This window comes from Neophocaena asiaeorientalis, unplaced genomic scaffold (genome assembly GCF_003031525.2).
Source record: "Neophocaena asiaeorientalis asiaeorientalis breed wild unplaced genomic scaffold, Neophocaena_asiaeorientalis_V1.1 scaffold1004, whole genome shotgun sequence".
Taxonomy (NCBI): Eukaryota; Metazoa; Chordata; class Mammalia; order Artiodactyla; family Phocoenidae; genus Neophocaena; species Neophocaena asiaeorientalis.
Genome location: NW_020174276.1, coordinates 448,471 through 462,224, shown reverse-complemented (window position 1 = coordinate 462,224; position 13,754 = coordinate 448,471). Strand labels below are relative to the sequence as shown.

Below are 13,754 nucleotides of genomic sequence, written 5' to 3'. Positions count from 1 at the left end.
CGCGGCCGTGTGCGTGCTCACTGCGGGACCACGCCCCCTCCCGGGACTTCGCGCCCGCCGAACTCTCGCGAGAGCGGCATCTGCGAGTCGGAACCTGCGGCAGTTCTCACTTTACATCATGGCGCTGAAGGTGGCGACGGCTGCTGCCGGCGCTGTGAAGGCAGTGCTCAGGCCGGCCCTCCTCTGCCGTCCTTGGGAGGTGAGAAGCAGGAGCGGGCCACGGGAATAGCCGCGGCGATCGCTGAGGGGTGCTCGCACCTCGCCGGGGTTAGGCCGGCGGCCCCCGCTCTCGGAGCGTCCTGGGGCCCGATTGGCTGCGGGTCCCGTGAGGGGAGGGGAGAGCGCTGCGGGCCAGGGTTGATTGGCCACCTTCGCTGTCAGTGAAGGGGTTAGCCAAAGTTGATTCTGGTCTGGCTTCTCAGGGGTCTGCATCTTGTGGCTAGGATTCTTGAAGCTGGCGGGTTGGGAGGCCGCGAGGGCTTTGCTTCCGTTGTTCTCTGTTTAGGATCTTGGTTATTCAGGTCTGATTCCTCTCTCTTGACACGCTTGAATGAGGATAATTTAGTCCCTGGGTGGGTTGGAAGCCATCTGAAGCGTCATCGAGTCAGGACTGGCCCTGAGGGACAAGAGGTCTGACCTCTCTGGGCTCCAGTTTCTCCTCTGTCTCAAAGGATCCACCCAACTCTGACCTTCCAGAACTCTGTGACTTTGCTGACACTACTTGTGGACATGTCTTCGGCCATGCTTCCCCCCTCTGAGCCCTGGGGAAGACTGCCCTGTAACAGCTTCTGGTTTATGAAATTATGTTTAAAATGCTGACTCCTCCCACTTGCTCACCAGAGGCTTTCCAGAGGTCCCTGGCAGCTAGGCTCTTGCAGGATCTTGGTGGGGACATCTGTCTCCTCCCTGACTTCCCCCGTGTGTGCTTGTGTCTATATTGGGGCAGGGATGGGGGGCAGTGCAAGGTTGCTAGCTGGGCAATGCCTTGCCCTGAGACTGGTTGTCCTGGGTATGGGAACCTTTAGAGATGAAGCCCAGATCTTTGGTCCCATTAATTGGGACCTCGTGGGAAAATATGCAGCCACCATTGGTACTTGATCCAACAGAAACATGCTGATGAGAGAACCCTCACTAAAATGTGGATCATGGGAGCCCTTAGGCTGGGACACGTACCATTCTGGACTCCTTTCTTTCTGTGGCACTATCAAAGGACGAGGGTAACAGTCCACCTTCCCGCTTGATGAACAAGCTGGAGACCAATGCATATATCCCATCCTGCCTCATACTGGGCTCCTTTGATAGGTAGCTTCACAGAACCTTTGTAACCTCCTGAAGGAAGGTGCCTGAATATGTCCAGAGCAAGGTCAGGGAAGTCACTATCCTGAGAGCTTTCGGGTCTTTGGCCAAAGCTGGATGGAACGTCTAGCATTGGGAGCAGGTGAGAGGGACGTTCGGCCCTGGTGGTAGTGATGGGGTCCAGGGTCTGGTGGGGTGTGGTTGTGCAGATGCAGAGCCAGGCCTGGTGTGAGCGCTGGCTCACCGGCACAGCCAGGTTACCTGCCAGGTGCCAGTAGACCTCAGAGGGCTGAAACCCAGGAGGAGTTACTGCTCGGAGCTGTAGGGGTCAGCCCAGCATCCCCTCACTGGCCAGCAGCCTTGAACACTGGCCTGAGGGGCTGGTGGGGTAAAGGGGGGCGTATGCTTTTGCATAGCCCCGTGTGCCCTTCTAGCGACTGAACAGCTTGCATACCTCTTCTTGCTTAATGTTTCCAGCAGTCAGATAAAGTGGGCACCTCTATTCTGTGGATTTCAGGTAAGGGTGGGAAGCTCAGCAAGGTTAAGCTATTTGCCAGCAAGAGTAGTAGATGGAGGATTTGGACCGAGGTCGACCTAGCCTCAAAGCCCGTCATATCTTCCTTCATTTTCTGATATGCTCATTCATTCAGTAAATGTTTTTTGTGTCCCAGCTCTGGACCAGGCATTCTGCTCGGTCTTGGGGTGACAGTAGGGGATCAGACAGACATGGTGTCCACTCTCAGGGGCTTAGGGGTAGGAGAGGGAGCACAGCAGCGATAACCTAGTGAGATTGTGGTTGAGGGGAAGGGAGTGGGGTGGGTAGGGCTTTGGGAGCCCAGGGGGACCAACAGCTCAGCAGCCTTAGGGCATCAGGGAAGGCTTCCTGGAGGAAAGGCAGTCTCAATACAAACACCATCCACAAGTTTGTATTGAGAGCCTACAGATAAGATGAATCCAGATACTGACAACTGCTAGAAGGAAAACAGAAAAGCCCCAAGTATGCGTTAGGCTGCAGACCTGGGGGCCCCATGGATCAGCAGAAACCCCCAGGGCCTGTTGTCCTGTTAGTCACCCCCTTCCTAACCCCTGTGCTGCCGGAGTTCTGTGCAAGGGGGAGCCTTGTGAAAAGCAGCCAGGGAGACCCAGGTGGGGCGGTCAGCCTCTGCTTTCTAGACTTCTAGCAGGAAGGCATGGCTCTTTGGAAAATGGCCACAGTGACTCTGCCATTGGCTGGAACGATCTGCTGCTGCCCCAGCAGGCAAGTGGCAGGGCATTCCCAGGCGATAAAGGAGGACCTTGGCCCTGCCCCTGTCTCTGGATTGAAGGGGGCACCCAGGCGGGGCACAACAGGGAGGAAAGTGTGTGGGCCTGTAGCCCCGCTGCGGTGGGAGCTGGGACATGGGCTTCTTCTTCCAGGAAAGTGTGGGGACTCCAGATGGGTCACTCTGAGCACCTGTCCCATTTGGCTCGGGTGGCTTTTGCTCTGAAGCTGTCAGCCGTGGCACCGGTGTGACCAAGCGAGGCTGTTTCAGGTGGGGGGGTGGGGACATCTGTCGTCCATGTATGCCACGAAGCAGTTTTGCAATCCTTCATGAAAGCCTTCTGAAAGATTGGCATCTGCTATTCTTCTGCAAATGGTTGCATTTTTAGATTTCTGATTCTAGAGGGCTATTCCCCATGGTGCCAACAGTGCTTATCTCTGGGTGGACGGGGCTGGGTGCTATCTTCTTCCTCCCGATCTTCGTGTTCTGTCCATATGCTGCTTTTGTAACAAGAAAACATGATTTTTAAAATGATGTAAATGATGGTCGTGGTGGCCCAGTGGTTTATCATGATTTCCCTATTGTACTACGTTTGGTGTGCCAACTTTTCCAAGTTACAGACATCACTGAGCAGGAATAATTGGCTGAAGAAGACCAGAAACAAGAAAAGGTGGGGAGCGGGATGTAAACATTTTTTAAAACACTGACCAGGGACCTGAAGGAGGTGTAAAGCGTTGTAGCGACCCTCCGCGGTGCTCCGACGGGCTGGTCTGTGTGCTGCTGTGCGCTAGACAGTGGTGCACGGGTGAGGCGCAGGGCCTGTCTGGGCGCGGTGAGGACGCTCGCCTTCCCTGCCAGGAGCTTGGCTGGCCCTTTGGCCAAATTGGCTTTCTGGGCTAGACGGCAACCACTAGCGTCTGGGTTCTCTTTGCCAGGTTCTAGGTGCCCACGAAGCCCCCCGGAGGAGCTTCTCAGTAAGTACCCACCCGAGTGTGTGCATGCACGTGCGTGTGTTGATGTTCACGTGTGCCCGCCTGTGTGTGTGCGTGGGCGTGCGTGCACGCGCATGTGTCGTGCCTCTGGGCTCCCTGCCCTTCTGTGTCTCTCCCCCTGAGGTGCAGTCTCCAGAGCTCGCCCACCCCTTCTCCCCTGAACCGTGCTAGACGGCGCCCCAGGGAAACAGCCCCATTCCCCAGCAAAGCTTGTTCCTCCAGCCTTGACTGATCTGTGTCTTCTTCCTTCCTGTCCCGCCTCTAGCAACAAACAATTGTGAGTGTTTTTCTCATCTGCCTGTTAGGTTGGGGCTTTTAGTTGCTTTGGGATTGACCCGGGTCCAGGCGGGGACGGGGCCTGTTTCTGCTGTTGTCCTCCCGACCCAGGAGCGCCCCCCGCCGTGAGCAGCCCTGTCTGGGGTGGGTGGGGCAGGGTGTAGGGGTGTGGTACCCCAAGCTGGCGCCTCCCAGTGGGCCTTCCCACTGGGTCAGTGCTGGAGGGGGGAAGGGAACTGAAGGCCTCCCCGTCCTTCTAGCCCCCGTCGGCTAAGTATGGTGGGCGGCACACGGTCACCATGATCCCAGGGGATGGCATCGGGCCAGAGCTCATGTTGCACGTCAAGTCTGTGTTCAGGTACAGAGCCCCTGGGCCCAGCCAGGGGGACCCTGAGAACTTTGTGCCAAGAGGGGCAGCGAGCCAGTGGTGGGAGGCCTTTTGTCCCAGTGTCTGCGATCCTAGCAGGCCGGCCCGGGCACGGGGAGGGTGGAACCAGGCCCACTGACAGCGTTGTGGAGTGTAAGTGCACGCCTGTCAGCTGGCGCAGGTGGGCTCAGTCTCCCCTCAGCCAGAGCCAGGGCAGGGTGGGCAGCAGCAGGGGAGAGGCCTCTGCACCCAGTGGTCCAGGCAGGCTTCCCAGACGGAGGCCTGGGGCCGCCGCCCTGACCCTGCTCTGCCCCAGGCATGCGTGCGTGCCTGTGGACTTCGAAGAGGTGCACGTGAGCTCCAACGCCGACGAGGAGGACATCCGAAACGCCATCATGGCCATACGGCGGAACCGCGTGGCCCTGAAGGGTGAGCTCGGGGGCCAGGATGGGGCACCGCACGTGATTCGTTTCACCTCCAAGCCGACACTTGTCCCTGGGGCCCCACTGATGCTGCGATTCTGAGATCTCAGTGGCACTAGGCTCTGCGGGAGCCTGTCCAGGGATGGGCCCCCTTCCACCCCCTTCTTCCCTCCTGAGGCAGCCCTCTCTGCTGGAGTCAGCTTTGACCCTCAGAGTCTTTCTTCCCAAACCACATGTCACAGAGATGCAGTTGTAACCCTCTGCCTGCCGCCTTGGTTCCAGTCGGCACAGCTGTGCATGTCACAGACGGGAGCTTTACCCTTTCTGAGTTTGCCTTGGTTTGCGCCAGGTCCTTAACTGTTTCCATCACTCATTCTGCAAACTTCAGACCATTACCTGCTCTGTGTGAGGACTGAGTGAGCAAAGATGAACCCAGCTCGAGCCCCAGGCCCTGGCAGTCACGTGGAGGGGCAGCGATGTCAACTACAGGGTGCCCAAGGCACTCTGGGTGAAGGAAGTCCAGGCAGGGTGTGAGTTGGAGGGCCGGCGGCCCTGGGGGCCCTGAGAAAGCCCTCCTCTACTTGGCACCCTCTGACTGCCTTCTCTCAGCAGCTGCTGGCCCTCTGGGTGCCCTGGTCCCAGCCAAGGTGAAGCTGTGGTCTTTTCCAGGCAACCCCTGCCTGCCTCTGAGCTGCAGCTCTTGTGCTTCCTCGACGCAGGGCCTGGCACTAACTGTGGCCAAGGTCCCCTTGCTGGTGCCAGCCTAGCCACCAGCCTGTTAGTAAGCAAGAGTGGTCACTTTCTGTCCGGCTAGACCCTGGCCTTGCCATTCCCCACCCAGGGTCTAGCAAGACCTTCTGGCCAGATGCCAACCCTTGTTCATTCATTCATTCGCTCAGTATTTATTGAGTGCATGCTACGTGCCAGGAGCCCATCAGTGAACCGAACGCGTAGACACACATGCCCCTCTGCCCCCATGGGGCTTACGCTGCAAGTTACGCTAGAGTGTTCTATGAAACACTTCTGCCGCCGGAAGCTGTTGTGTTCTTCTGTTGGAGTCACCCTTGGCACACGTCCCCTGGGTCGGAAAGGGGGATACGGTGGTACAGCTGAGCCTGGGGCGCCCTCTCCAGCCTGCTGGTCTTGTTTCTGTCCTGCAGGCAATATTGAAACAAACCATAACCTGCCGCCATCCCACAAATCCCGAAACAACATCCTTCGGTGAGAGCCAAGTGCATGGGCTGGGGGCTTGGCGGGGGTGGGCGTGCCAGCAGAGACACGTTGCACTTGCCGGCTGCTTCTCCCCCTGTGCCCCTAGCACCAGCCTGGACCTCTACGCCAACGTCATCCACTGTAAGAGCCTGCCGGGAGTGGTGACGCGGCACAGGGACATAGATATCCTCATCGTCCGGGAAAACACGGAGGGCGAGTATAGCAGCCTGGAGCATGAGGTGGGGGCGTGTTGGCGGGCGTGAGCTCGGCTAGGGCGCTGGTCGGGGACGCCGTGCCCGAGGGGAACCTCGTGCTAGAGGGCAGGCTCAGACAGGCCGTGGGCCTCTTCTCGCTCGTCCCCTTCTCAGAGTGTGGCAGGGGTGGTGGAGAGCCTGAAGATCATCACCGAGGCCAGGTCGCTGCGCATTGCTGAGTATGCCTTCATGCTGGCCCGGGAGAGCGGGCGCAAGAAAGTGACGGCCGTACACAAGGCCAACATCATGTATGCCCCCCGCCTCGCGCCTCCGCGCTGCTGCCCGGGCCTGCTCTCTGGGACTTGGGGCCCGGGACTACGCCCTGTTGCCCGTTTCCCAGCTGTGGCCTCACCGCAGTGCACACCTAGGGGAGGTGGAACGGGATTCTGCCCGTCCCGCAGACGGCACTGGTTGTAGTTTAGAACCCAGCCTTCTGTGGCGTCTGCGTGCCCCGTCCCTCCAGCTGACAGTTGCAGTGGCCGAGCTGGTGTCCTGCATCCCCCTTAGGAAACTGGGCGATGGGCTCTTCCTCCAGTGCTGCAGGGCGGTGGCAGCCCGTTACCCCCAGATCACCTTCGAGAATATGATCGTGGACAACACCACCATGCAGGTAGTTAGGCTGCCATGCTGCGCGGCCCCCGCCCTGGGCTCCCGGGGCTGCCTGTGCTCCAGGTGCTGGCCGTCCCCTCCTTGCCCCACAGCTGGTGTCCCGGCCCCAGCAGTTCGATGTCATGGTGATGCCCAATCTCTACGGCAACATCGTCAACAACGTCTGCGCGGGGTTGGTCGGGGGCCCCGGCCTCGTAGCTGGGGCCAACTACGGCCACGTGTATGCCGTGTTTGAGACGGTGAGTGCCATCAGCAGTGCCAGGGCCCCTGGCTTTTGTGAACTGTAGCTCACAGACTTCCTAGGTCACCCGTTGAAAGTGTACGATTTACTGGTTTCTAAGATACTCAGAGTTGTGCAACCATCCCCACTCTCTAATTCCAGAACGTTTCCATCACCCCCAGAAGAAATCTCGTACTTGTGGCTGTCACTCTCTGTTCCCCCTTCCCAGCCCCTGGCACCAGAGTCATTTGCTTTCTGTCTCTGGATTTGCCTGTTCTGGACGCTTTACACAAATGCAGTCTACACTCGACGTCCTTGTGTTTCCCAGCTCCCTCCTTTTCGTCTCGCCTCTTCCAGGCTACGAGGAACACAGGCAAGAGCATCGCCAACAGGAACATCGCCAACCCCACGGCCACGCTGCTGGCAAGCTGCATGATGCTCGACCACCTCAAGTAAGTGGCTTCTCGATGCCGGGCCGTTGGCCCCCGGCCCGTGCCCAAGGCCGCGAGGACCAAAGTCTGCCCTTCTTTCTCAGGCTCCACTCCTACGCCACCTCCATCCGCAAGGCCGTCTTGGCATCCATGGACAATGAAAATGTGAGGCTCCCCCCACCTGCCTCCCGTCCAGCTCCCAGCCCAGCCCGGGTTGAGGGGCTGGAAATGGCGACCTGGCACCTTGTGCTTCCCCCAAGGCGGGGGGTTGTACCGGGCAGAGTGGGGGCCTTTGGGGCAGGAGCAGGAATAATAGCTGGTATTGCTGCCCTCCTGGTGGCGCTCCCAGCCCCTGCAGGCCACGGGGCACTGTGGGCAGCCCTGGGCTGCCTGCAGGCTAGGGCGCAGGCGTTGGCCGGGCCCCGCTGTGCGCCCAAGCTTGCCCGTCTCCCGCAGATGCACACCCCAGACATCGGGGGCCGGGGCACCACATCAGAAGCCATCCAGGACATCATCCGCCGTATCCGCGTCATCAACGGCCGGGCCGTGGAGGCCTAGGCCGTCCCCGGGACTGTCTCGGCCCGCCCTTTAGATCCCCTTTGCGCCCCCAGCACCCTGAGTGGCTCGGTGGGTGGACCCAGAATAAACCCACTTCTGCCCCAGCCCTTGGCCGCGTGCTTCTGTCACCCCAGGACGCTGGTGTTTCAGTCACACTTTATTAAGAAAACAGGCAGCACGCTTCCCATTCAGAGGGCCCTCTGCGAGGGTTGGGGGCAGAACGAATTCTGAAAGGCAGGCCTTGCCCTGGTATCTTTCTGCCCTGCGGGGGGGGGGGGTGGTGTGAGGGGGCGGTGTGAGGCACTCAGCAGGGGGGGTGGGGCGGAGCCGTCCTGCTTTCCGTGAAGGCACTGAGGGCTGGGGGTCGGGGCAGCCAGGACCGTCCCACGCTGCCCAAAGCACCAGCTGGGCCTAGGGGTTGAGCCAAGGGTGCTGGAGGCAGTCGGCCGCGCTGGCCCGCTTTTCGGGGATGTACTCCATCATGGGCAGCAGGAAGGCGCTGAACTGCGTGGCCTGCTCCAGGGGCCACTCGTACTTCTCCGTGAGCACCTCGTACAGGCCCCAGCGCTTGAGGCTGTGGATGTGCCGCAGCTCTCCTGGGGGCAGGCCGGTGGGCCTTAGGTCAGGCTCCACCAGGGAGGACTCTGATCTGGGACCCCTTGCTCCCCCTATTTCAGAACCCAAGGTCCCTGCCCCGCCCCTTGCATCCAGGTGGCCTGCGCCCGCTCGGCCCCACCTCTCCGGTTGAAGAACTCCCGGGAATAGCGGCCCGAGAGGGCAAAGGCCGGGGGGATGTCTCCCAGCAGCTCCACGATGTGGGCGATGTGGTCTGTGAATAGACAGGGGGCTGGGAGGAAGCCGGGCGGCCGGGAGACCCCGAGGCCGAGCCCAGGGCCTGCCTCCCCCTACCCTCGTCACGACTGTAGTCTTCTCCGGAGTGTGGCTCAAACAGGTAGTCGCCAGTGGCCAGCTCGAAGGCCTGGAAGGGGCAGAGGGTGAGGCTGCGGCCGGTGGGCCAGCTCTGGGCAGGGGTAGCCCAAACGGATGTACCATGCACGCCGTGCTCCAGATGTCGGCCGGGGGCCCGTACTCGGCGCCGATGAGCACCTCCACGGCCCGGTACTGCCGCGTCTGGATGTCCTCGGTGAAGTGCTTGTGCTGCAGGCAAGGGGAGCCCTGGGGAGCAGCTGGGGCCATGGCTGGCCTCCCCTCACTGCCCCCCTCTCGTCTCCCACCTCCTCTGGGCCGTGCACCCAAGGAGCACAGTGGGGCTCACTCTGAGCCTCAGCGTCCCCACGTGTCCCAAGGGTCTGGCCAGACGACCTGAGGCTGAGGCTGGCCGCTTCCCTGTGGCCCCCCGCCCCCTGCCGTGGGCCCAGCTCTGCTGACCAGGCGGGCCGGTGCTGGTTTCGGCTCAGGCCTGTGCCGCCTCCTTCATAGCAGGGCGCCCGCTCATACCACCCAGCAGGCGTTGCCCAGGTCTGCGATCTTGATCTTGATCTTGTCTGCATTTTGGGGCTCTAGGGGGTTCACCAGGAGGTTGGAGGCACCAAATGGTGCTGGGGAAGCAAGAGAAGGGAGAGAGACTGAGCTGGCCTGGAGCTGCCCCGCCCGGCCCCGCCCACCTGTGCCTGCCGCTGCCTGACTTACTGCTGGGTGACAGGAGGCCCCCGGTCTCGCGTTGGTTGGAAGAGCCTGAGAGGATGGAGCACGAGGCGGGGGAGAAGAGGGAGCCCGAGAAGCCTGAGGTCTGGGAGCTGGGGCTGAGGCTGCGGCTGCCCCCGGGGGCAGGGGAGGAGGCCGGGGAGGGGCCGGCCGGGGCCCCCCCAGGCTGGCAGCCAGAAGAGGAGGTGGAGCCGCTGCCCCCCTCTAGTCTTGAGCCAGCGTCTGGGGAGACGGGCGGAGGTGGTGTGTGAGCAGACGCCGCTGCGGCACGTGCCAGGCGGCCCTGCGCCCCCCTGGCCCCTCACCCTCGGCCTGGGCCGCTGCCTCCATGGCCTCCAGCCTCTGCAGGTCCCGAAGCCGCTCCTCCAGCAGCCGCTTCTGCTGGTTCCGTTTGCGCCTCATCTTCTTCCTCTTGTTTTTGGACAGCTTACCGGTCTGCCGTTAGAGCCAGGGTCACTCCGGGGTGCCCGTCACCCATCCCCTGAGCAGCCCGAGCCTCTGCCCGCGGCCTGCAGGCCCGGGGGCTCCGGGGACACCAGACGTGGCAGCGCCCCCTCACCCGCCTCCTGTCTCCCCTCCTGCCCGCCACTCCCCAGAGCTTGAGGCTGGGGAGGAACCAGCAGGCCTGCCCGTGGGTGCCAGCCTCCCCTAGGGGCCGCTCCGTCCCCTCCCAGCCTCGGACGCAGTGTCCTTCCACTGAGGCGGGGGCGAGCCCAGCAGCCACCCAGGGCAGTTTGGGGCACGTGGCCCACTCTGCGTATCATCCACATCTGGGCCACCCAGCCGCTTGGAAGTGCCACTGCAGGAGTGCTGGGGAGGGTGGAACCCGAGAAGCTGAGGAAGGTGAGGCCCAGGAAGAGGGGCGCCCCCACTTACCAACACCTCCTGGGGGGCACTGCTGACTGGGGGGTGGGGCAGGCAGAGCATGGAGTGACAGAAGGGAACCGAGACTCAGGCAGGGGCTGAGGCCCACGGGCCCCGCCCCACCCCGCTCAGCCTCTTGGTACCTGTGGACCGGGATGGGGGCGGGGCCCCTGACCGCTGCCACTCTGTGGCCTCCGCGGCCAGGCGCCTGATGTAGGCATCGCCCACACACAGCAGGATGTTTTCAGGCTTGATGTCCGTGTGGATGACCTTGCACTTGGTGTGGAGGTAATCCAGGCCGCGCAGCACCTGGGGGGAGCCGCTCCTGAGCTCCCCCGGCGCCGCCCAGGCCGCCCCGCAGCGCCCTTCGGCCAGACGCCTGCCGCTCACCTGCCTAACGATGCTCTTCACGCAGGGCACGGGCAGGCCCTGGTAGTTGGACTTGATGATCCACTTGAGGAGCTGGTGGCCTAGGACCTCCAGTACCATGCACACGTCTTGGGCCGGGAGTGAAGGGCGGTCAGTGGGCAAGCAGCTGGGGCACAGGCCCTGCCCGCCCTCAGCTGGGGTGGGGGAGCAGCGAGCCTCGGGCAGTGCAGAGCCGGGTCTGGGAGGTCCCGGTATTGCTACCATCCCGGTGTCACAGTGTCCCCGTCACTCTTAGGTGTGCCAGTTGGGACAGTACCTTCCGCGGTCACCCTAGGGAGAGGGCACTGGAGGAATAGACGGGTTTCTCAGTCCATCTCCAGTCCTACACCCAAGTCTGCCAAAGAGCCTACGGACAGCCCCCCGAAAGGGAAGGCACTGCCACAGAGGTGGGCCCTCCCACCTGGGGGTAACCCAGCAACGCCCGTGGATAGCCAGTGCCAACCTGGTTATCCGCTCCCTGCCCCCCACCACAGAAACACAAATCCCCAAAGTGGTGATGGAGATATTTCGCAGTGTCACTGGAAGGGATAATCCCCATCGTGCAGATCGGCAAACTGAGGCCCTAGGAGCTGGGAAGGCACGAGCCAGCTGGCCCCTGCGCTGCCACACTGCTTGCTCAGCCTACGAAGGATACGGACTCCATTAACCCCAGAGATCCTGAAGTCGTCGATGAGCTGGACAATGGTTTCTCTCTTGGGGTCACTGGGGTCGCTGTCTCGGACCTGGAGCAAAAGCCAAGGGGCCACAGACGGCTGCCACCTGCCCCTCGCCAGCTGCTCCCCGGGCGGCCCCTCTGGGGTGGGGGCCTCCCTCCCGCCCCAGCTGGGCCCCGCTGGAAGAAAGGCTGTCGGCCCGCCCTTGCCCGCTCCTCGGGTCCTCCCACTCCACGGAGCCAGCTGGAGCCTGCCCCTCCGGGAGCCCTGCCCCCACCCCCGCGGAGCCCCGGCAGGCCTTGCACCCACATTGCCAGGCCCTGGGCGGCTCCTGGGGCGCTGGGAGCGGGTAGGGGAGGCGCCTCACACATTTCAGGAGCTTGATCTCATCCACAGCTGTCTCCGTGTAATGCCCTGCGCTCTTCACCACTTTGAGGGCCACGAAGCGCTTGCGCCTGCGACACCGAGACCCGCGTCGGCTGCCGGCACCGGCCAGACCCACGGGGCCGTCGCCGTGGCCTCAGCGGTGCCCAAGGGCAGGACCCCAGCTGGCGTGGGGCCTCGGGGGGTGGAGGGGGCACTCACTGGATGTCCCAGCAGAGCCAGACGGTGGAGAAGTGGCCCCAGCCCAGCTTGCGCACCACGTGGTACCGCCCATTGAACAGGTCCCCGATCTTCACGGGGTAGTAGCCACCTGGGGAAGGGAGCCCGTCGGGCGCGGTGGGGGTGTTGCCTTCCCCGTGCCCAGGACAGCGCGGCCCGCCGGCGCCCGGCCCACGTGGGCTGGCCCTGGCCCTGGCCCCTCCCCGCGGGCGGCGCCGAGGCAGGCCTCACCCTTGCAGTCTCGCACCCCAGGGCCAAGGGGTCACCCACGCTGGGATGTGGTGACGCGGGCCCCAGGCCGAGCCCCTGCGCCTCAGGGCTGGCAGAGGGGACCGTTGAGTAGGCATGTGGCGGTGACCTGGTCCTCAGACTGAATCCCTGTGCTCCAGAGCCCACTGATGGGGACAGCCACACAAGGGCACTGCGGGCATGGCGGGCCGGGCTTTCACCCCTGCTCACGTGCCCTAGGGTGCCGGTGACACTCTGGGAACATTCTCTGGCTTCCTGTTTGGCCCTTGGGGGAGCCTTCCCAGAGGCGATCCCTGCCATTCCCACGGGTACCTCATTCCCTGCCCCCTCTCTGCTGGGTCCCTGCTTTTCCGATGGCTCCTTGATCCCCAAGACAGGCTGGGGCCCTCCTGTCCCTCAGTGTAGCGTCGCTGGGGGCCCTGGCCAGGCAAAGGTCAGGGGCGTGAGCTGCGGGCAGCTCTTCCCACCACAGGTGCCGGGCCTGAGTGACGGCCTGGGGATGGCCCGCCTGGGACTCTACTGCTGCACGGTCTCTCCCGGCTCCCTGCGGCCCAGCCCTCCCTTGCTTACTGGCTCCAAGACGTGCACATATCCACGTAGGAGGCGTAGGGAGCTGTTCTTCCTGGCCCCGCCCTCAGGGGTCCTCAAGTGGGAAGCAAGTAAGCCCACAGCTCTAGTGGGCTAGTGGCAGAGGTGTCCGGGTCAGGCAGAGAGCCCTTGGAGCTTGTGACCTTGGGACCCCATCCAAGGGACCAGGAAGAAGAATTGGGTCCCCAGAAAGGGGGTGGGTGGGGAAGCCTCCAGGGAGGCAGCAGGATGGGCTGGAGACCTCCGTGGCTGGCGTGGGTGGGGAAGACGAGGGGAGGCCTTGGGCGGCCAAGGAGCCCCCCGAGCCTGTGGGCACTACTGTGGGCTTCCGGCAGAGACCGGTGGGCACTTTGGCTCTTCAGAAAGAACACTGGCTGCTCCCAGGAGGGCTGGGGGGCGAAGAGGGGAGCCAGGAGGCCAGCTGGGGACTGTCAGAGTCAGAGGGAAGCGGAGGGGACCTGGCAGTGACTGGCGACACTTGGTTCTATGTCCCTGTGCCAAGGAAAGGACTGGGAGGATGGGGTGGCAGAGATGGGGGCCTGAGGGCAGGGGCACCTTTCCCGCAGGGGTCAGGGGAGGGAGGAGAGCAAGGCCTCGGAGTCCTCTTTTTCTCAGGTAGCAGAAGTTGTAGCCCTGGGCCGAGGGGAGGGCTGTGCTGGGGCACTGAAGAGACTCACAGGCGAAGGTGGGGCTGGGCATTGGGCTTCTTCTAAAGACATTTCTATTTTATTTCCAGATGTGATGCTCCAGCAAACATAAATACAGTGGGGAAGGGGGAGGGAGAAAGGATGGATATAAATTAGA

General features: G+C 62.6%; 2 protein-coding genes across 5 annotated transcripts; one reads left to right on the top strand and one right to left on the bottom strand.

The window, feature by feature from the left end:
* Positions 1-7: 7 nt before the first annotated feature.
* IDH3G (isocitrate dehydrogenase (NAD(+)) 3 non-catalytic subunit gamma) lies at positions 8-8,003 on the top strand. 4 transcript variants are annotated; one of them, XR_003004628.1, is made up of 13 exons: positions 8-199; positions 3,494-3,532; positions 3,816-3,827; positions 4,087-4,184; positions 4,510-4,622; positions 5,776-5,836; positions 5,934-6,066; positions 6,196-6,329; positions 6,589-6,691; positions 6,783-6,929; positions 7,239-7,362; positions 7,446-7,506; positions 7,798-7,878. XR_003004628.1 is itself a non-coding variant. In XM_024755844.1 (13 exons), the coding sequence occupies exons 1-13, from the start codon at positions 119-121 to the stop codon at positions 7,897-7,899; spliced, it is 1,179 nt and encodes a 392-aa protein (XP_024611612.1). In that variant the 5' UTR covers positions 11-118; the 3' UTR covers positions 7,900-8,003. The 4 variants fall into 4 exon arrangements, 3 of the variants coding, with proteins under 3 accessions (XP_024611614.1, XP_024611613.1, XP_024611612.1); XM_024755844.1 differs by having other exon boundaries at positions 11-199; positions 7,268-7,362; positions 7,798-8,003; XM_024755846.1 differs by lacking the exon at positions 6,783-6,929 and having other exon boundaries at positions 7,268-7,362; positions 7,798-8,003.
* Positions 8,004-8,048: 45 nt separating this feature from the next.
* Positions 8,049-13,649, bottom strand: SRPK3 (SRSF protein kinase 3). The gene is made up of 15 exons (XM_024755811.1): positions 13,506-13,649; positions 13,192-13,339; positions 12,096-12,204; positions 11,878-11,965; positions 11,492-11,579; positions 10,819-10,925; positions 10,572-10,737; positions 10,441-10,466; positions 9,870-9,999; positions 9,550-9,786; positions 9,358-9,458; positions 8,950-9,057; positions 8,809-8,878; positions 8,636-8,728; positions 8,049-8,495 (listed from the first exon to the last, which is right to left on the bottom strand). Exons 1-15 carry the CDS (start codon positions 13,647-13,649, stop codon positions 8,311-8,313), a joined length of 1,800 nt encoding a protein of 599 aa, XP_024611579.1. The 3' UTR covers positions 8,049-8,310.
* Between the last annotated feature and the right edge of the window lie 105 nt (positions 13,650-13,754).